The 22,977-nt window shown below is 36.3% G+C and overlaps 1 protein-coding gene and 1 long non-coding RNA gene across 3 annotated transcripts; one reads left to right on the forward strand and one right to left on the reverse strand.

Moving 5' to 3' along the window:
* Nucleotides 1–9,228: 9,228 nt before the first annotated feature.
* On the reverse strand, nt 9,229–17,343 carry LOC307169721 (SLAM family member 5-like). Its single transcript, XM_079890510.1, has 7 exons — nt 17,011–17,343; nt 15,085–15,411; nt 14,619–14,927; nt 14,384–14,500; nt 13,339–13,406; nt 11,586–11,656; nt 9,229–9,507 (listed from the first exon to the last, which is right to left on the reverse strand). Exons 1-6 carry the CDS (start codon nt 17,057–17,059, stop codon nt 11,594–11,596), a joined length of 933 nt encoding a protein of 310 aa, XP_079746636.1. The 5' UTR covers nt 17,060–17,343; the 3' UTR covers nt 9,229–9,507; nt 11,586–11,593.
* Nucleotides 17,344–18,066: 723 nt separating this feature from the next.
* On the forward strand, nt 18,067–20,459 carry LOC307169741. 2 transcript variants are annotated; one of them, XR_013823175.1, is made up of 5 exons: nt 18,067–18,204; nt 18,524–18,599; nt 19,314–19,415; nt 20,121–20,224; nt 20,374–20,459. It is a non-coding gene; the product is annotated as an uncharacterized lncRNA (long non-coding RNA). The 2 variants fall into 2 exon arrangements; XR_013823176.1 differs by having other exon boundaries at nt 18,527–18,599.
* Nucleotides 20,460–22,977: the final 2,518 nt, after the last annotated feature.

Here is a 22,977-nt window from a genome sequence, read left to right on the forward strand (position 1 = left end):
GATTAGCCTACATGCAGTTACACAAGAATAAACTTTAAAACCTTAAAAATACCTTATTTAATCGTTTAACCATTTTGTAATATTAAGTTTATTTACAGTGAGACACAAAATGCGTTTTCTCCAATAGAACAATAATACATCAAAAACCCAACATAAATTCACAAAAGACATACATTTTATTAGCTTGATATTATAATCCAAATCTTTAGAATCCATACGTTTGCAAGAAAGAGATCCAAATTCAGCCCTTTATCCAGTGAGTGATCTTCATTTCCATTTCACAGGCTATCAAAGCAGCGCAGTCCGTAGCTGTCAAATTCCGCGCTGGTGATGAATTTAAATTCAAAAATTGCGCCCTCAAGAAGCGTTACGACATCTTTTACGGCAGTAATATCAAACGCTCATTGGCTCTCGCCACAGATTGCGACATGCCGTATTTCAGTCGGTAAACTACATTTGAAATGGAGAAGCGCGCGCGCCTTCACACCCATTTTTTACAGTCTATGCTTCACACAGAGCGAAGCCGGATTAACATTTTCATGGATTAATAACTTAAATTCTGCTCTGTACCTCATTCAAAACTATTATACTGAAAGAGAGGACTGTGACTGCAACACATCGTCATGTGAACGACTTTTGGTACCGGTTTTGACATTTTCGCAATAAACAAATTATTTTGATTTCACGTATGTTGTAATTTTTCTTCATAATTGTAGCCTATGTAGTTTTAAGAAATTGTTATGGGTAGGTTTAGGGGTAGGAGTAGGATTAGCTGCTAAAAAAATCTTTTAATGCTATATTGTTAATAAAATTGCCATTTCCCTACACATCTCTGTAGGCTACGTTTTGTCCTTTTTATATTCTGTATAAAATGGGTAACGTTATGTTTAGGTTTGGGAGTGGGGTTAAGGGATCTTCCATTTATCTATAAAACGGTAAAAGGTAAATTATACAGATATCTTAATGATATGAAAGATTCGTAAATATTTTACGTTTTGTAGCAGTAAAAAACGTAATAATGTTACGTTTAATTGTTGCAGATACGTCCATATCATACGTTTCAGCATCTATCCAAACGTACAAAATGTACGTTTTCTATCTTTGAAAATTACGTATTAATACTACGTATTAACAATGAGACCAGGCTGTATAAATTAGTGATGCGCGGGTCGTCTTCTAACCCGCGGGCCCCGCGGGTAGCCCGCGGGTCGGGTTGGGGCGGGTAAAGAAATTGTCACTTTATTTGCGGGGCGGGTTGGGGCGGGTCATTAAAAACAAAATAAAATAAAAATCCATATATGTTGCATGCAATGTCCAGCCTATATTAAATATTTGGGAATATCAATCTAATCATATTTTAGGTTCTTTTATAAGGCCGTAGCAATGCAACTTGCGTGATTTCCCCAAACCTTTGGCGTCACGTGACACAGCTCGCGCCAAGCAGCTCCCGCCGCCAGCCACAACAACAAAGACGGAGAAATAAAAGTGAAGATGGAAGATGAGGTGCGGGAGAAATTGAGGTCGGGATTTTACATAATTAAAAGAAAAAAGGTGAATGATGAATTAGATGAATACAAACGCTGCTTTGTAAATATTGAAAATGTTTAAATCATTATCTTATTAATATGACCTGATTTATGGTTCATATTCAGAATCGTCTGTTATTGCCAGTTTACATGGCGATGTTTCCAAGCACTTTCAGGCTGAAATAAAGGCTGTTTTCATTTACATTCAATGCCTAGTATGTCTATTTAATGGTCGCGGGTGCGGGGCGGGGCGGGTTGTAAAAATAGATACAGTGGTGCGGGGCGGGTTGGGGCGGGCCAAATAATTTCATAAAAGCGGGACCCGCGGGTTGGAAAAAAAGCCGACCCGCGCATCACTAGTATAAATGCATTTATGGATATACGTTGAATCTATACGTATTTTAAGTTGTAATACGTAAATATAGATACGTATCGAACCTGAAATAACGTCCATATGATACGTAAAAGTCACTATAATACGTAAATATATATACGAATTGGATCGTTTTTATTTACGTCTAAATAGCGATCCCAACATCACTCTAGGAATCACAACCATCTCTAGGGTTTACAGAGAATGATCCGAAAAAGAGGAAATGTCCAGTGAGTGGCAGTTCTGTGGGTGACAATGTCTTGCTGATGCCGGAGGTCACAGGTCAGGAGAACGGCCAGACTGGTTTAAACTGATAAAAAGGTTACAGTAACTCAAATAAGCACTAGCAGAAGATCATCTCTGAACACACAACACTTGAACCTTGAAGCAGAAGAGCTACAGCAGCAGAAGACACACACTGGCGTCACTCCTGTCAGCTGAGAACAGAAACTGAGGCTACAATTCACACAGACACACCAGCATTAGACAATAGAAGATTGGAAACATGTTGCCTGAGTCTGATGAGCCTCGATTTGTGCAAACCTTTTCCAGTAACACAATACTTTGATTCACAATAATAATCTTCACTGTATGTGTTGATAGTCCACAGCTGTCTCTGTTCTGCCCAAATCCAGCAATGGTTTCTGTTAAAGACGAAAAGAAACGTTCATATCACAAATTAATCAGTCTGATCTATATCTAAAACATTGTTGAATCGGCTGTAACAGAGAGTAGGATTTAGAAGTGCTTAAACAAAATATCCATGAGCCGATTGATGAGCAGTTTCGTTCACGGTTCTACGTTCATTCTTCCGCGAATGCGGGCGAAACACTGTATAAAAGTAGCCGACTCTGACGATAACTGCGTCCCAAGGCTGCATCCTTCGAAGGGCAGTTTGTACTGGACTTTTTTAAAAGTTATATTCACCCATCTTAAAACAAAACAGGGTTCACAAACTGTCTAAATATGTTCACCATGGTCCATTTCTGTTTATAATAGAGTATAAACTATTATAATAGCATCTCGTCAACATTTTAATCACTTTAAAGTTTTTTTTATCTTTATCTTTGTATCATTAGATATTGGAGTAAGATGAAACCCAATACTTGCGTTTAAAGTTAATTCTGCAATTTCTCTCGAAGAAATCCTGTCGTCACCAGTGCGCAGTGAATTCTGGGGTATAAGGCCGCAAAGGATCCATCTTTTGTATCCTTTATTTCACGGGAAACGAAGGATGCATTTGGAGGAGCCTTCGAATTGGGACAATCGGTATTTGAATGCGGGCTTTGAAGGATGCAGCCTCTGAATTGTGACGCAGCTAAAGACTCCCACAATAAATGATCAAGTGTTTACTGACCTGTGGCAGATCTCTCATCTGAAGACAGTAGATGACCTGTGTGTGTTCAGACTCTGTGATTGTCAGATCTACAAACACAAACACGTGTGGATCAGTGTGAGGAGAGTTTGTGTATTTAACATCAGTATCAAACACTCATCGTGTTCTGATCAACAGTTATAAGTCAATAAAGCAATATTTCCTTTGAATGGGTTGTACTGCCATCTAGTGGAACATGTTTCCAGTTTGAAGTTTATATTACTTCTAAAGAAAGTGTACCGTCTGTTTTCATATGTAGTTTTAAAAATTAACAGTTTAACTTGTAAATGAATGTACAATTTTAATTGCATTTACAATTGACTATGTATCAGTCGGTTTTAACATATATTGCAGCACGTCTTTTGAACACTTTATGACCCAGAAAGTCTCATTTCATTGAGTGAATAAGGTAATACTTGCCCTCTATTGTTTCTTGTTTGTAGTTCCTGCAGTGAAAGTATTTCACCAACACAACTACAGCTATGACCAATATCAGTAAAGCAGCTGATATCAGTGGAATAAGAAGTGACGGCTGAATGACATCTGTAATGAAGAGAAAATAGTCATTCATATGAATGTAATAGTCTTTCAATGACTCAATCAAGACATTATATAACACTGCAGAACTCAATATAAACCATCATCATGAACTAAAGAAATGTGATGGTAAAAGAAAAGATGAAATACAAAACAAACGTAAATCTGTTAATGTGACAATGTGAATATACGTGAGTTCAACTACTTGAAGACACTTGAGATCCCAGTATTAAACAAAATCTTTAAAGCTCATTAAGATAAAATAGCACAACAGTTGTGTTTCCCTGCAGTATTTACAATCATTAACATCCAGCAAAATCTACTGAACTATTCTGACGTACCTGGACATGTGTGACAGAGATCAGTGATGTTGAGGTGTGTAGTTCTGTTGTTGAATGAATAAGACACGACACAGCTGTATGAATCATCCAGACACTGAATCTCCAGAGGTAGAGAGAGACTGATGCTGAGATCAGACACACTGATGCTGGACAATACACTGATTCCTTTGTACTAGGAGAGAGTCACATCACTCACATTCAACACTGAACACACCAGTGAACATCTGGACTCTGATGAGGATGAAGGATTTTGAACTGATGAAAAGTGTCTGGTGATGTCAGGAGTGGGCAGACGAGCTGGAAAATATAATGTAAAAACTAAAATGTTTTTTAAGGAAAATTCAATGATATCTTAAGACATTGTAAGTAAGATTGTCAAACATGCAGGTCAATAAATGTGTCAACATAGTATTCGCAAGTAATTTCTTCATAACTTTCTGCAATTATTTCATCATGACAGTTTTTATTCATCTAAACATTATTTTAATATTAATCTATTGTCTCTAAATGTGGGTTTGCAGCTTGTCTAACATTGTTCCTAAAACTTCAACATTAATGCTACTCTGTCTTCTCTGTCCTGCCTGATTGTTTGTTTGTTTGTGCTTCTTGTGCTATGCAGATGAGGTTGTCTGGCTCATTTTTGTTTAGATAGATGAAACCTCTGTTGTTGGTTATTGTCCCAGCTATATTGTTTTTTGTGCATGTCCAAAAAAATGTGTTAAATGGACTGACAGTTTGGCTTGTGTGTGTTGGTGGTGTTGTTGATATTGACCAATTGTTCTATTTTATATGTTGGTTTAGTATTTTTTTAATTCATATTAACCTGTATGTAATATTTCAATCCTTTTTTTTTTGTTAATTCTTTTTTTAGGTGTGACATTAAGATCTGTCCTGGGACAGCAGATGTTAAGAATTAGCCTTTTGGCTAATTCTGGCACACTGTACATTTAATTATTGTTGGTGTGCATTGTCCCTGTTAAATAAACTTGAAATAAATAAATAAATGTTTTGATTCCTTTTATAAGCACTGGTATTTTCTTCAGGAAGCGCATACGAATAGTACAACAATTTATGTATAAACCAAGATAATGGGTTTTGGTTTCACTTTTATCAGTTATTAAAGGTGGGGAATGTGATTCTCTTTTTTGGCCATTTTTTCAAAATCACTTATAATCCTATTCCTAACCCACTTACAGCCACTGAGTTAGAAGCACTGAAATGAAAATTAAGCAATTTAATAATCTGTGGAATGGGCAGGACTCGAAAAACTCCAGCCAATCATTTCCAAGACCACCTAGAACCTTTGGACAGTAAGTACGTCAATCAAACGGTCGTACTATCCCCCCCCCTCCCCCTCCCCCTCCCCCTCCCCCATCCATGTTCTTCGAATGGGTGGAGTCAAAGTAAAGAAGGTAGGACCATTTGAGTTGTGTATTTTCAAAATCTGCCGGCCGTTTTGCAAATCACATACCCTATACTTTTAAATACTTATGAACATCCAGATTAATCAGGAGAAGTTTTATTTTTGAGTGTCATCACAGTCTGAATCATCATGAGAATCATTTACTCACCAACAGTAACATTGAATCTCTTGTATGAAGTTCCTCTGCTTCTGATGATAGATAGTTTATAAAGTCCAGTGTGTTCAGATCTGATGTTTCTGATGGTCAGAGATCCAGTTTGATTGTCCATCTGGAGTTTGTCTCTGAATCTTCCATCATTACTGACAGATACAAAGTTTATTTGGTCTCTTCTAATGATTTCAGCTATTCGAGTGTCTTGAGGTCCAAACATCCACAGTATCTGATCATCTCTCTGTACTTGAACATCAGAGTTTAGAGTGACAGAATCTCCCTCAGTCACTGACACTGACTTCACTTCATCTGAATCACCAAACACACCTGGAACAGAAATATAATATTTATGAGGAAGATCAAGTAGGACAAAGCGATTGCACTAAATATTTAACACCATGAGAAAAAAGGACTTTAAAATAATAGCCTGCTGATAGGAATTCCCCCTTAACAAATAAACAAATAAGAAACATGGCAGTTTTAACTTTTTGTTTTTGTTTTTTCGTGTTATTTCAAATGTTAACGTACCATTCGATAGCAATAAACACAGACAGAAGAAAGATGCGCTGTGAATCATTTTTCTGAACTTCTCAATGAACACTCGACGACATACAGGCAAACATGACGTGGAAAACTGAGTGCGTGAGAAAAAAAAAAGGAGGGAGGGTTGTAGAAAAGTGCTGGTGAACTTTATTATCAAGTTTAGTGTGAATTTTTTCTCCTAATTTCTGTTATTTCAAAGCATAATTTTTTTTAAATATTTATATAGGCTATGATTTAGTAAATGACTTTTGCAATATTAAATAATAATTTTCCAATGAGTAATTTAATTTCATAATTCACCAGTTTACCAAGAGTGGCCTACTTGCTTTCACATTAAATCAATATTTTTTCACAATATCTGTCAAATAAAACTGCAGATGTTATGTAGCAGTGCAGGGTTATTGAGTTGTATCCATTATTCTGATCATCTGTGTATTCTGCATCTTAAACTCTCCTATTGCTGAGGTGAATCATTTATAAAGGGTTTTAAACACATTTGAAGCATGCATTAAAAGTTGCCTAATTTTATAATGGATTATTTGCTGTGTTTTCAATACTCTATTGTTAAAGAACCTTTATGATATGCAAACAGGGATGAGGGTGAGGGACAGCAGACACTGCTGAACGACACTTGAGAGTGACCACTGCATAAATAGAGTAGAATGGCAGCATGTTATTCAAAACAGTGCCAATGTACGACCCCAGACCACCGAGAAACTGTAACAGTCTTGTTCTTATCAGTTAACATCTAGAGGGATTTTTCTTATGACACGTTGGGTTCTGGTAGGCCACAATTTCCTTCACAGCTAAGACACAACATCTGTGTTCTGTGACCTGAGTTCACACCTTTATACAAACATAAAGAACCAGAAAATGCAATCATTCAACTGGGACTTTTATGTTCTAGGATAAAACCTTGACTCGGTTTATTCACTTAAACACATATATGATGTTCTTGGCCATATTCATTTCGGCAGGAATTCTGTCATCAACACAAGCCATAGTAAATGTCAGTAAACAATCTATGTTTAAACTAATCTTTTACCTTTACCTGTATTGAAGTATTCATGTGCGTTCTAGTTCCCACAACGTTCTGACAACATTAGTTTCCAGTGAAGCGCTGAGGCCTGGTAAGAGAGTTTCGCAAGAGCATCTCTTCACCCACTCATACACCTTATACACACTAACACTCAAGTGCACTCTTGTGAGCCCAATAATAGGTTAACCAAAAAAACATGTGCTGCATTCAACCAACAACAACACAAAAACACTTGATACCTTACACTGACCTAAATAGATCTGACTTCTGACCACAGGTATCATTCTGACTCAGAGCTGTAAAGGCACAAAGAAACTCAGGTGTTCTGCACAATTGCTTCAATGCAAAATCTTTGTGATAAGCATGTCAAGTTCAAAAATATTTATAATAAAAATAAAAAATTAATGCTGCGGACCCCCTTTTGCCTTCAGAACTGCCTTAATTCTTCATGGTACCGAAGGTGCTGGAAACATTCCTCAGAGATTTTGGTGAAAATTAACATGATAGCATCACGCAGTTGCTGCAGATTTGTTCATCTATGATGCAAATCTCTTGTTCCAGCACATCCCAAAGCTGCTGTATTGGATTGAGATCTGGTGACTGAACACGACTCTTCTGTTGAAGAACCCATTGACTACGAGACGATGGAACCGGAAGTGCTAAAATGCTAACTTCTTTCTGGGTTTTGGCCTACAGAAATACATCATCCCTGCAGCACTCATTTAGCTCTTATGTTTAGAAGGGACTTATGCTGCCTTCACGTGCTATCAGAATTATCATAAATAGGATTTCCTAGTTAAAAATTGGACGCCTTCTCAAGTTGAATTTACCACAAGGAATCTCAGGGATCATTTTGATACCCAAGTTCCCGAGTTGGGCGAGCAATAAAATTTAAACATGGAGGAGGAGAGAACTGACGATTGCTACTGTGACTGCTCTTCTTTATTAGTTTTTCCACAACAGCTTCATCGCCTTGTCTTGACATTAAAGTAGTGCATATTTATATGCAGTATATGAATAATCATTTGAAGTGTATTGTAGGTTTTAAACAGTCAAAATAGCCTGTATTTGACCAAAATTCCCGAATTGTCAGCTTGATAGTGAGGTGAATTTTTAGGCCTATAATGTTTGACAATGAATGGGACGCTAAATGTTTTTGTCTTTAATGATATCATTTTGTCTAAAGATTTTCCCAGTAATAGGCAGAAATAAACCTGGTGTCCTCCTTTATTCCTGTTCTATCTTAGTATTTAGGCTTACAATCTTTTGCTGGATCCCAATTTGTGTACGTGTGCACTATTCTATAACATTTTGTAGTACAAACAGTGCAAGTAGTGTTCAAACTGAAAATTCCAAAAAAGAAAATGTGCCTTTTAAATACCCGGATGATGCAGTCAAAAAAAAAAATGTTTTGTGGAACTTTAGACACTTTATACACTCACCTGTGGAGGAGAGGCCATCAGACTCTGACACTGGATGTCCAAATAACAAAACATATAAAATTCATACACTAGACAGCTGGATATTACAAGTACATAGTGTATACACATATACCATTTTGTTTTCTTATTTTCTGCAACACAAAAGCCTGTATTTATAATAGTTGTGAATATTAAAGTAGTCAAATCATGAAAAATCTATTTTCCCCTTGAAATACAGCACACTGTATATTACTCAAAACTTTCTCTTAAGCCTAAAAAGTCAATTTATTGAATATAACATGGAAAAAATGGCTCAATTTGCAATTTGTGAAACCTGAATACATTAATACATGAAATGAACATTTGTCATCAACTATTTTTTACAGTAACGCACATTCATTTGAGTCTAAATGTGATTGTTGTAGATTTTTATAATTTATTCTAAAACAAATGTGTAGCAAAGTTAGATGTTATGGGATGAAGGAGGCGAGAACCGGCAAACATTCAAAGACTTTAATAACAAAATAAAACAAATACAAAACGAAAGTAAAGTAAAGACAGCAGCCCCTCACAGACGACTGCTGTCACATATAACAAAACAAAACATCAAATAAAGTAGTCCAGGCCTGGTCCTCTCTCATCCTTCACAATCGTCGCTCCTCCTCTTATGCTTCCGCTCCTCCGTGAGAGATACGAGATGGGTGCGTCACGCAGGTGTCGCTCATTATCAATCATGCCATCAGCCTCGCACCCTTCTCGCACGGTCCTCGGCCTCGTCCTGCTCGCCACAAAATGAAATAATCATTATATTAGGGTGTTTTGGTTGCTTCTGTGACTCACTGATGCTCTTTATCTAAACTATGCTTTAATGATGTTACTGATTTATACTGGTGAGCACATGAAGAACTTTATTGCTTCCTGTAAATAAACTTTTAAAAAGCTTTTTCCATTGATGTTTTTATCTTGAGAGTGAGTCTGGAATGTGTGCCAAGGGCATATGACTTACTCCTAAAGTTTAGATTAAAAATGCTAAACTCTTGATTTCTTTGTTTTTATATTGGTAGATCTGACTTGTTGGGGTTAGTAACTTGAGTTACGTAATCAGATTATTTTTTCAAGTAACTAGTAAAGTAACATTTTTTCCAATTTATAACAAAATATCTAAGTTACTTTTTCAAATAAGTAATGCTAGTTACTTTTTTTTACATTTATGGACTGACTCTCCTATCCCTATGTTGAGAGAAATAAAGGAGGTGTTGTGTGTGAGCGCTGTGTAAACATGATGGTTATTGTAGTTCTAAACTAAATGTGAACATGCATTTACTCATCTCATTTGCACGAAAACATTCAGTATTCCTCAAAATGAATAAAAACAGTAAAATGCAATCTCTGAATTTTACGCAAAACTTTAACTATATTAAATTACACAAATATACTTTATGTATTTAATCTCACTTATTAAAGACCTTAACATTTGCATAAAAAAAGATTGTTGTTATTAAAAAACAAGCAAGCCCAGCCCAGGTAAGAAAAAGTAATGTAAAAGTAATGTAACGCATTACTTTCATAAAAAGTAACTAAGTAACGCAATTAATTACTTTTTTTGGGAGTAATGCAATATTGTAATGCATTACTTCTCAAAGTAACTTTCCCCAACACTGCTTGTAACAGACTAACTGTAACAAGACACATCCACTAAACACTCTCAAGAAGCATGTGACCAGTAAATGACAGCATGACCAATATACAAATCCATTATTTCTGCTGCTTCAGATGTATAAGCCTTCATTAATCACAAGTTGGGTTTTTTTTTTTTTCAGAACAAATGTCAGCTCGTCAACCTTCAGGCAGCCGAACGGAAACTGAGACCGGATGTTTTGTTCAGCGTCTCAGCAACAAGCAACTGCAGTTTTACTGGTGCAATGGGTCACTGATGACATCTGTGCTAGATTGTCTTCATAGGGTGTGATGTGAGGAGTGTTATTCGCCTACGATTACACAAAACATCTGCACTATATAAAGGGAAACCATACTAAAGCATGTGATGGATTTTTTTTAATTAATCAACTAACATTTGTTTTTCTTGCAGGAACAACATTCATATGCTTTTAAATGTTTCCAAACTCTTTGGGGAAGACTTGTGACTTTGGGTAAATATTTCCCCCTCCGAAAGTCCCTGTTCGCAACTACTTTTTCAAAGTTCAGGAACTTTCATGGGTGGGACTTGGGCACTGAACATGCTGATTGGTTGAGGTCATGCTGCATTTTGATTGGTTGACTCCACGCTGAATTTTATTCAACCACTATCTGTTGTGGTGCGTTAAGTAACAGTCATCTGCTATTCGAATCAACAATGGAGTTAAAAAATACGACCGATGGACAGACGATGAGGTTCAGGCTTTATTAAGCTTAAATTCAGAGGATGAAATCCAGTGGGAACTGTAAAGTCGCATGCATCAAGAACAATAGAACTTTTTTTGTGAAGGCAGGTGTTAACACCCAGAGGACCATTAGGGGGCGTTTACACAGAACTTGTGTCCTTATGTGGGTTTTTAATTTTCTATATAAATTTGCACTAATGAATGTCTTTGATCATTGCAGTAATTTGCAGAGGCCCATTATGGAAATAATTGGTTTTAAATCTGTCTGTAACCTCTGGTTGTCACATTCACCGTCTTCTTCCTCATCTGTGTGTTCACTACACTTCCCATCATCCTCCTTGGCACACCTGCACTCTATCAGCCATCATCATCATCATCACCTGCACTCCCTCGTTAACAAGCCATATATATTCAGCATTCTCCCTTCACTTCTTGTCAATACAAGACACACAGACACCCTTCCTACAAGACTTACCTGAAAACCTACCTGAGACGATCCTCATCAGCCTGTCTACCATCCATCTTCTGAGCCTTCATCTTCATCATCTGCAAAGAGAAAGAGAGACTTGATTATCATTCAGTTAAGCTTCCATTGTTTATCTAATTTCGGTTTACTCCCCTTTCATCTCTGCATTCGATCCATTCTGCTAAATAAACACATTAAACTTACCATCTCGTCTGTTCCCTGTGTGAATCGTGACACTGGTGATGTTTGTTTAATTTAAAATAAATGTATTACAAAGATGCTGGCTGAGAATTTCAAACACAGATTTTAAACAAAGGGAATTAAATGCATTTTATTAGATGGTTTCTAATTTTATACAGCAATGGTTTCTAGAGATGGAGAGAAACATTAATTTCACAAATTTATAAGTAATCTGATCTATAACTTAAACACTGTTGAATTGGCTGTAACTGAGAACTGTTTCTATTAAACAAAATATCCTTGAGCCTAATGACGAGTGGTTTTATTAGCGGTTCTTCGTTCAAATGTTGGAACACCGTACTAAAATGGCAACAATTTTGCAGCAACAATTATTCAACGGTGACCCATTCCTGAATCTAAAGGGGGAACAGTGTAGTCTCACTCCCAAGCGAATGATTCTTATGAGCCGGTTCTTTTCGGTGAATCAGGGCAACCATCTGATTACCTAATGAATGACTCGTATGAGACCGTTCTTCTCAGTGGACCAAAATCATCAAGCATGACCTCTAATGTTCTCTATTGTTTTTTTAAATGTTGCTTAAAGGAGAACTCCGGTCAATTTTAACATTGAGCTCATTTTTTTGTACATTTGGAGTGCTGTCAATACAGAGAACAACGACAAAAATCGGTGTTGCCTACACCGAGTTATTCTATTTTTAAAATTTGCACCCTGTTGACTTCAATGGGGCAAGTACTAAACCTGCTTTTAGCCTCTTAACATCCTTGATGTGTCATTACAAGTGCACAGAAAATGTGAGTGATTCCTTCAGAGTGAACACGAGTGAGTCTGACTGCAGTAGATGTGAAAGAAATGTATAAAAATGATGTTATTTAAGCCAGCGCAAATACCTTTGTTTACATCCTGTTTTTCGGTTGAAGTCCAAAGTAGTCGATTGCAGAGTTCACACGCATAGGTTTAATACCTATGATCACGCGCGTGAACTCGGCAATCGACTACTTTGGACTTCAACCGAAAAACAGGATGTAAACAAAGGTATTTGCGCTGGCTTAAATAACATCATTTTTATACATTTCTTTCACATCTACTGCAGTCAGACTCACTCGTGTTCACTCTGAAGGAATCACTCACATTTTCTGTGCACTTGTAATGACACATCAAGGATGTTAAGAGGCTAAAAGCAGGTTTAGTACTTGCCCCATTGAAGTCAACAGGGTGCAAATTTTAAAAATAGAATAACTCGGTGTAGGCAACACCGATTTTTGTCGTTGTTCTCTGTATTGACAGCACTCCAAATGTACAAAAAAATGAGCTCAATGTTAAAATTGACCGGAGTTCTCCTTTAATGGTTAAGAAGACCAATTATTAAATATGTTTTGCCTCTCCAAAATTGAAACATTTAAATGTCTGTGTAAACACTCCTTTTGTAATAGACTGAGATTAATACAAACAACAAAACTATTTTTTAGTTAAGATAACTGGGTTTGGAAGTATAACAGGTCTTCTATTCAGCGTCAATGTGAGATTAATGTCTGTCACATTTACAATGATTTCTTTACTGACCTGTGGCAGATCTCCCGTCTGAAGACAGTAGATGATCTGTGTGTATTCAGACTCTGTGGTTGTCAGATCTACAAACACAAACACGTGTGGATCAGTGTGAGAGACTTTTTTGTATTTAGCATCAGTTTTACATGACCATCCTGGGGGTTATTCCAGACAGTAAGGTTGGCTTACCGTCAAATATATCCTAACTTTCGGTTGATTAACCTAAACATTGCATACTTGAGGTATGCAGGTCCAAAACCGTGGTCTGGAGTAAGTTCAGTCAACCCGGAGTATATGAAGCTCAATAGTTAACGGTTGGATATTATCAACCGAGTGGCGAGATCCGAATCCAGGAGTCACCATGGAAATGGATGCTCAGAAGAATAGCGCCATACTACTTACTTCTTCTTTTTGGCAATTTACATTCTTTGTGCATATTGTCACCTAGTGGGCGGTTTTGCTATATTTTAAATCTTATCTATTATTCTGAAAAATTAGGTTGCTTTATGTTATGTTATAATATATAACGATATCATATAGTACTGTGTGAAATCTGTGATGCTCACTGGAGCCTCGTCATGTGCTGAATACCTCTGAAATAAACTAACCCTGAAACAGAACCTGCTCTGGAGAAGGTTAAGTTCAGAGAGTAAGTTGCTATGGCTACTTACATACCCTGAAAGTTACCTCTGTTTTTGGAAATGAAGGTTGAGGTTATCCGGTTACTCTGAATCAACTTAGCCAGCAGGTATGTTGCATAACCTGCTTTCTGGAATAGAGCGCCTGTGATAAAAGCTGAGGTTTCTGCACACAATCATTCAGTGTCTTAACGTACTGTGAACGAAATGTTGTTTCGGCATACAGTACCTCTTCCTCACAAGACTGGACTGTTTTAATGATAATAATCACATTTTCAAAATACAAAATAAGTCTGAAATAGTGTTTTAAAAACGGATATTGTGGCACATCTTAGGAGCACTTAATTTCACATAATTTGAACCCAGAATGTTCATTTAATTTGGTGAGTAGTACTTGAAGTAGTAGTAGAAGTATTACTTGCCTTCTTGTGTTGGTTGTTTACTCTTCCTTCTGAGAAAGATTATTGCCGCCACAACTAATACAGCCAGTATCGCAAAACTAATCGATTTTCCCACCCAATGTGACGGCTGCATGAGTTCTGTAATGAACAAACAGAAAATAGTAATAATTATGAATGAGTCCTGCAATGTTTGCATCTCAATTGAAACAAAATCTAAAATCATTAATTATCATCAATAATATCAGCACTGACGTACCTTCACATGTATGACAGAGTTGCGTGATGTCCAGATGTGTGGTCTGGTTTCTGATGGGATTGTAGATCACACAGCTGTAAGTGTTGTTATCCTGATATTCCACCTCCAGAGGTAGAGAGAGACTGATGCTGAGATCAGACACACTGATGCTGGACAATACACTGATTCCTTTGTACCAGGAGAGAGTCACATCACTCACATTCAACACTGAACACACCAGTGAACATCTGGACACTGATGAACGTTCAGATGATGATGATGATGGACAGTTTGAAGAGTTACTGGTGATGACAGGAGTCTGTAGAGGAGCTGGAAAACATGGAAATGGTTCAGGTCAGGAGCAGCATGTTCATTTAATAATCATCCCAGCAATCACAAAACATAAACATCTATATATCTCCAACCCTCAATCCCCCTACACCAGCCCACTATCTTGATTTCTTGATCAACACTTAATTTTACTCACCATAGACAGTAACACTGAAACTTTTGTGTGTGATATTACTGCTGAAGATCCTCAGTTTATAAAGTCCAGAGTCTGTGGTTCTGATGTTTCTGATGGTCAGAGATCCAGTTTGATTGTCCATCTGGAGTCTGTCTCCAAATGTCACATTACTGTTAAACATATAAATGATCTGCTTATGGATTTCAGCTATACGCATCTCTGAACTGTCATGTCTATAAGCCCACAGTATCTGATCTCTCTGTACTTGAACATCAGTGTTTAGAGTGACAGAATCTCCCTCAGTCACTGACACTGACTTCACTTCATCAGTACCAGCGCCAAACACACCTGAAACACAAACAGAAACATTTTTGTACATTTTTAATAACACTTTATTTTTGCACATTTAGAGAAAATTACATTGCAAAAGCCTACAGTTTCCACAGTTCACTAACTCAAACACATGCCCAAAATAATATGCCATTATAAAAACATGTTTGTTAAAAAACAACACCATTTCTTCTGGAACTGAACTGCATTCAGTTGTTTACTTTTTCACAGAGGATGTTTTCCAGATGTTGTTGAGTTCAAAGGATGAACATATTCAAACATGTTTTCTTCTTCTTTTAGTTTTATGGCGGATTGCATCCACAACTTATCAGGCGCACCGCCACCTACTGTACCGGAGTATGCAATATGGCTAATGATTCAATGATCTACTGTAATTAAATAAAATAAAATAAAATAAAAAAAACTTTCCTATATAACTTTTTTAATATTACTTATATATTTATATCTGCTGTTGTACCCAATACACCCTTCCATTTTCTTCCTGCCTGACTTATCTTTTTTTAATCATCTCTTCTCTATATTTCTTACAATGTAACAGTATATGCTCTGCATTTTCTGTCATTTTGCACTCCAAAAATTAATCTAATTGACTTTTACCTAACATAGCCTATGTTTTATTTAACCCTGTGTGGTCAAACCTCAGTCTGGTTAAAACTATCTGCTCCCTTCTGTTCCTTCTGATCACATCATCACACCCTGTTTATTGAGAGATTTCTGTATTTCTGTATACTAAAATATTTCCTTCCACTATTGTCCATGTCCCACCTATCCTGCCAGCTTTCACAATCTAAATAAACTTTGATGGATTTCTAACATTACTGTTAGATTTCATATTTTGAATACTGTATAGGGCTGCTATAGAGTCAACACAACCACTCTATCTGGTTTTACTTCCGCCACCCACTGTCACCCTACAATAATCGCCATCATCTCTGCCGTTTAAACTGACAACTGTTTGGATAATCTTTTCCCAATACTTACATTTAGTGTTGGTATGTATATGCCTATGCCTACCCTATCTTCTTCATGACATATTCACTTCTTATGTACTGTCTGACTTGCTATGTGTCCTTTATCTCACTCTTCCCATTCTTTCTTTAATTTCATTGTTTAAATCTACCTCAGTTTTTGGAAACATCCATATAGGGATACTACTAATAGGGGTAGGGGAGTTACAACGGAAATTCTCTAATCTTAATTCCTCTGCTTTATCTTACAAATCCTTTTAAAACATTACCCATCCAAATCCATTACCTTGAAAATAATTATATTCCCAACCTTCTTTAATGACACTATTTGTAGGATTTTCATTACCACATCCACGTAGATGACACCAGTACCTAAGCATAAGTTTATCTTTTCTCAGGTCTGAGGGCATTTCTCTTAACTCTACCTGGATCTACATGTGGACACGAACATTGCCTTTTTTTCCCTGAAGACTTTTTGTTGGTTGGATTTTCAGTTTACCACATATTTCGCAATTCCTCCTCCACCCTTACTAACACTGAAAATGGCAAAATACAATGCATTGATGTGTGAAAAGATATAAAATAGCAAGTTTTGGGAGTGAAGCCTAATAAAAATGAAAACACTTACCACGTGAGAACCAAATCCACAGACAGAAGAAAAATGCTTTATGAATCATATTCACAATTCCCTAAATCCGAGCCACCCAAAAAAACAAAAATTTAAACTTTTAAATTTGCAATGCGTTAAGATCATTTCGATTCGCTTTTCTCAAATCTATGTAAGTAAATCTTCAAGTAGCCTAATCCTATGTCTAAAAGATCCTTTCGAATAAGTTATTAGTATTTTTATTTATCAGTAATTTTTTTTGCGGGGAAAAAAGAGAAGACATACAGAACCCCAAACGCTACTTCATGATTTCAATTTCAGCCTTCCAGATTTCAGTTACTTCGTCTGGAAAACATCGCCCGCAGTGCCGCCCCTGCCCTCCCCTCCCCTCAGGGTCATCGCATAATTGCCTGAGTCTTCAGTTCAGTTCTTGAGACGTCTTTACAGTAACTATAGCATTAGAGGAAAGTCAGCTCTTTCAGCGACACAAACAGGACGAAGACTGTGAGTTGGGACTGTTATAGTGCAGATTTTTTTTGCATGATTATGTTCACTTTGCTCTACTTGTGGTTTGTTGCTCTTCTAGTAGGCTATAAGCTCTTCAACTGTCATTTTCCTTTCAGAAAAAAAAAAATCCTTTCGGAGTACAGCTCTATAACTAATAGCTGAATGTAAACATTTCCCTGCCCACATCAGTCTCTAATATAGGCCTACCAAATACAACAGTTTTTATTATTTACATATCAAACAAATCGCAAAGCTGTTGCTTAGGCATTTTGCAACCCTGTATCACATGAAATACGTTCTGAGGAAACTATTTTGCAAATCGCAATTACGTTACATGCCAACATATAAGCAGTGCTATTACGTTGGTCCTTAACCTAATATAAGCAGTGCTATTACGTTGGTCCTTAACCTAATATAGCCAATCTATTGCAGTGCTATTACGTTTGTCCTGAACATAATTCATCCAAAGCAGGTTTCGTAGCAGTTAATGCTGTTCATTTTGTTTTAATTATTTACTCCCTTTTTTCTCATTGGGCTACAAAATATTATCTATGCCAGGGCGGGTCAAATGGCGGCACCCAGATATTTTTTATCTGGCCCTCCAACTGGTTTTTGATGTTTAAAACCCCTCGCAGTCTGATATCAAAGTCCCCGCAAAGGTTTAGCGCGTTCAGCGGTGAGTTTAACAACGCACGTGATCATTCAGCGGTGAGTTTAACAACCCAGTCTCACGGCAGTTCGTGATATGGTCACGTAATTTAATCTATTGACTCGTGCCACGGACACGTTTATTTCGTTATTATTATTTTTTTTTTAAACTAATGTATTTTCAATGGAGCGTCTTTCGTGATAACAGCACGATTCTTTCTGCCTGTCGGCTGCAGCAGATAAGCTATTTAATCAACATTTATTCACGAGATCTTATGTATTTTTATGTATTTTTTTAATGTTATTATTTCGGTCTTATTGCCAGGGAAGCTGGATTGCTTTGCTGTTTATTGATATTTTTTAAATTATATTTTATCAGTAGGAAATCGCGCTGAAGAAGTCTCGTTCCGAACACATCGCGATATTTGGCATCAGTTCACGTGTGTCAGATGTTGGTAAGTAAATACCTAAATACACTGTCCTAATAATGTGTGATATCATGTCTTTTCTGTTTGTCGATGTTAATCTGCCATTATATCTGCCATCTCCACGGAGACTTTGCGTTTCATTGCTTTCTAATTCAAAACAGGGTGATTAACACTGCCTGTCACGTGACGTGCATATCAGATTAAAAATAGTACAATTAGTTCCAAAGTTGTATTTGTAGTAGAAGCACAGTAAAAACAACACTTACCATGCTTTTACCACAGTAACATTAGTTTCACTGTGATAAGTGTAGTAAAAAGACAGTAATCACAAAATTTACCATGCTTTTACCACACTATTTGTAGTTTTAATGTGGTACTTATTGTAAATGCACAGTAACCACAACACTTACCATGCTTTTACCACAGTAACCATAGTTTTACTGTGATAGGTGTGGTAAAAGGACAGTAACCACAAAACTTACCATGCTTTAAACCTCAGTAACCTTAGTTTTACTGTGATTGGTTTAGTAAGGACAGTAATCACAAAACTTACCATGCTTTTACCTCAGTATTGATAGTTTTAAAGTGATATTTGTTGTAAATGCATATTAACCACAACACTTGCCATGCTTGTAAGGCTTTATAATGTAACATCCAATATTTGAAAGGTAAATCAGTACTTTTTCCTTTACATAATCCTATATATTTTACATAATGATATTTTCTTTTCTCTTTTTTCAGCTGAAAAGACCAAAAGGGCCTTTCGGACTCAGTCAGCCCATTATTGTTGGAGGAGAAGTAAACGGAGGAGACGGACAGCTGCAAAGGCAAATATTCGCAATGGTGTGTATGTGTTGGTTTTAACCCTAAATCAAACATTTTATCAAGCATTTGTTGTTTCTTAAAACTTTTCTCACAAAACCCATAGCCCAATCAGTACAAACATAGACTGAAAGTCTTGATAATTCACAAGATTTAACAAGTTGTCAAATTCGTACGATACTCGTACATATTTGTACACTCGTACACAATCCTGCAGCTTTTACTCCTAGTGCTGTCATTGGCTACTGCCTCAATTCCTGTACATATTTGTCGCGATATTTGTAAATCAGTTGCGCCCCTTCTTGGAAAGTAGTCGCACTGTAATATAAACAGATAGTTTATATTAATTGCAAATTGGTCCCCGTCTGTTCATGTTCCAGTGATACATGATGTCTCTCCACACCTCATAACCTACCTCTGTTTGCAAGAGTGGAAAAGCTTATCTGACTTGTCACATGACATCAGATACTCGATTATTTTGTCATAATCAGATCAGTTACACTGCTGATAACTGTCCCGTTTGCATGTAAATCATTTTCATGATTATTGCTTGCTATTAAAGACATACTTTTATTCATAGAAATGCCCACATATCAGTGAACTTAATACATAAAAATGCTTTTAACATTTAATTATGCAACACTCTTCACAGAAAACATATCCTACAGTTATAAACTGACTATTTGCAAGTAATGTATTAAAATTACCTTCCTTTCTGTTTTGCAGGATTACTTAGTCCTTTTTTTTAAAGCTCTACCAATATCAAACTCAACCATTACAAGAGCTACTAGTGAGTCGCAGCGAATCTTGCCGTGATCAGCCCTTCCCAGGTGAAGTTTCTTAATATATCAGTATTTACTCATCAAATGTTCTCTCCCTAATCATATGGTAAATTAACTTATTTATAACTGTCTTAATTTGTGTTTCAAGAACAACAGTAATTGCACATAGAGTAAGTCGAGACTTTCTTGTTTTACAGCCGAGAAGGAAGACCAGTCCTTATATCAACGCAAGCTAATCGAATAAGTCCTTTGTTTCGGGTGAGGAAGGAACATCTGGTGCCCAAAGACGATAGAAAAGTGCGCGAGTCCATTGGTATGTCTTGTATTGAAACAATGCTGTAATATGTAGTACATAATTTGATGTTGACAATTTTACATTGTACAGGTTATCACTTGGTTTTTGACCAAGTGAAGCTCTTGAAACAATTGACAGAAGAGTATGTTGTCTGGAAAGAAATCAAGCATCACTGGTAAAGGCTCAAAAGAGACCATGCCTTTCTAAAAAATCTTTTAAAATATGTTGCTGTTGATATGGGTAAAACTGTTTTTGTTCAGTACTTAGCTTATATTATTGTGCTGCAATATATATATATATATATATATATATATATATATATATATATATATATTAGGGCTGTCAAAAGATTAATCGCGATTAATCGCATCCAAAATAAAAGTTTGTGTTTAAATAATATATGTGTGTGCACTGTGTGTAATTAAATTTGTATATATAAATACACACACATGCTTGTATATATTTAAGAAAAATGTGTAATTTATATATATAAAAAAATTATATTTATATATAATATAAATTATATATAAATATATACAGTATATGTATGCAAATATTTCTTAAATATATAAATGCATGTGTGTGTATTTATATCTACAAAATAATTATACACAGAATACACACATATATTATTTAAACACAAACTTTTATTTTGGATGCGATTAATCGCGATTAATCTTTTGACAGCCCTAATATATATATATATATATATATATACTTCAATGTGTATATTATATAATGTACTGACTGCTGCTTTGTAAATTTATGTAAGGAACAGGCAACTCTGGCCCTTTGCATTCTACTTTTTGAGGTCAATTAAGAGTTAACCTCCAACCCTAATCGAGCACATCTGAAAATTTTAACCAAAGTCTTCAGGTTTATTTCTAGACAATAGGCAGGAGGGTTTGAGGTTGGAGCTAAATCTGCAGGACAGTGGACACTGAGGGCCAGAGTAAACCATCACTGCTTTAAATAATGCAGAACATAAGCTGACCTGACTGTCCATTAAACAACCTGGTTTCTGTTTTTTGTTTTACTTTCAGACCAGGACTGGAGAACGCCTGACAATGGGATGTTGAGACTTCTTCTTCTGGTTGAGAAAAAGCTACACCACATCAGTGATCACATCTTCTGTTCTTCAACTGAACAAACTGTTTAGACGAGGAAGAAGAACATGATAGAGACATACAGGGAAGAGCAAGAAACCAGTTTATCACAGCTAAACTGGTTTCTTGCTCTTCCCTGTATGTCTCTATCGTGTTCTTCTAATGAATCATTATTTTCCATCACAATATCAAATCTGTTTTCTGTAGGTGACTGAATATGATTATCTGGCACTCGTTTTGTGGCTTCAGCAGCTGTGAATGGATTCATATGATGTTAATGTATTTTTGAAGACACATTTTATTTATCTTGAATCTCATTTGTCTTTATGCTACTTTATCAACTTTATGCTTTGTTCTTCAATAAAGTGTTGTTTAATAAAGTATGGTGACTATTGTGTTTTGAAAGTGGTGTTTGGTACAGTAAATAGAAATTTTTATTTGAGAAATTTTAATTTCTTATTTCTTTAAAAATAACTACATATAATTAATAACATATAAATAATTACATATAATTAATGACCATGATTCTTTTTCTTGGGACATAAAAATTTAGATCTGGTTAATGATATATGGGACAACAATGCAACAAAAGTTGCACATACTTGCATGTATGCCAGTTTGCAGTGAAATAAAAGGAAGCTATGTGAATAACAAGAGGCTGCAGTGGGCTATCTTGCTATAAATACTTAAAGCTTAATTGAAGATGATCCATGTTGATCATTCTAGTATACTCTATATAGCAGGGATGGGCAACTTCGGTCCTGGAGGGCCACTGTCCTACAGAGTTTAGCTTCAACCCTAATCAAACACACCTAAAGCTAATCAAGGTCCTCTGGATTACTAGAAAATTACAGGCAGGTGATTTTTTTCAGGGTTGGAGCTAAACTCTGTAGGAAAGTGGCCCTCCAGGACCGAAGTTGCCCAACCCTGCTATATAGTATACTCTATATATCACTGATGTCAGGAATATAAGCAGCAAGAGGGGGTGAAAAGGACATGTTGGCACTGTTTTTTTTTTTGTTGTTTTACTGAATGGTGCATTATCCTTGTGTAATACTAATAGTATGTGTAGATTATACTGTCCTTCCACCCCCAGGGCCCCAGCAATGGCCCCCAGAAGAGCAAACAAATGCACATTTCAAATGGCTGTAACTCAAAGTCCGGTTAGTGTATCAAAGAGAAAATTGGCTGGACAACTGCTTATGCTATGTTTAATAAATAATGTTGGCCACAGTTTTCAGACATATATGGAAAGCTGGCATAAAGGTTATTTTTAAAGTGCTCACAGTAAAATATAAAATTTCAGCCTGTCCCTTATATGGGCCATTCTACAGAATTGGTGCAAAGTCAGAGTTGGAAACATCTTGAAATTTTTTTGTTTTTTTACACAAATTTTGCAT

This window comes from Squalius cephalus (assembly GCF_949319135.1).
Source record: "Squalius cephalus genome assembly, chromosome: 13".
NCBI classification, from domain to species: domain Eukaryota; kingdom Metazoa; phylum Chordata; class Actinopteri; order Cypriniformes; family Leuciscidae; genus Squalius; species Squalius cephalus.

Coding starts and splice junctions, on each gene's coding strand:
- LOC307169721 (XM_079890510.1), bottom strand. CDS start 17,059: ATGATTCATAAAGCATTTTTCTTCTGTCTGTGGATTTGGTTCTCACGT. Junction 15,412..17,010: donor GTGGATTTGGTTCTCACGTG/GTAAGTGTTTTC, acceptor TTTGTGTTTCAG/GTGTGTTTGGCGCTGGTACT. Junction 13,407..14,383: donor TAAACAACCAACACAAGAAG/GCAAGTAATACT, acceptor TTGTGTTTGTAG/ATCTGACAACCACAGAGTCT.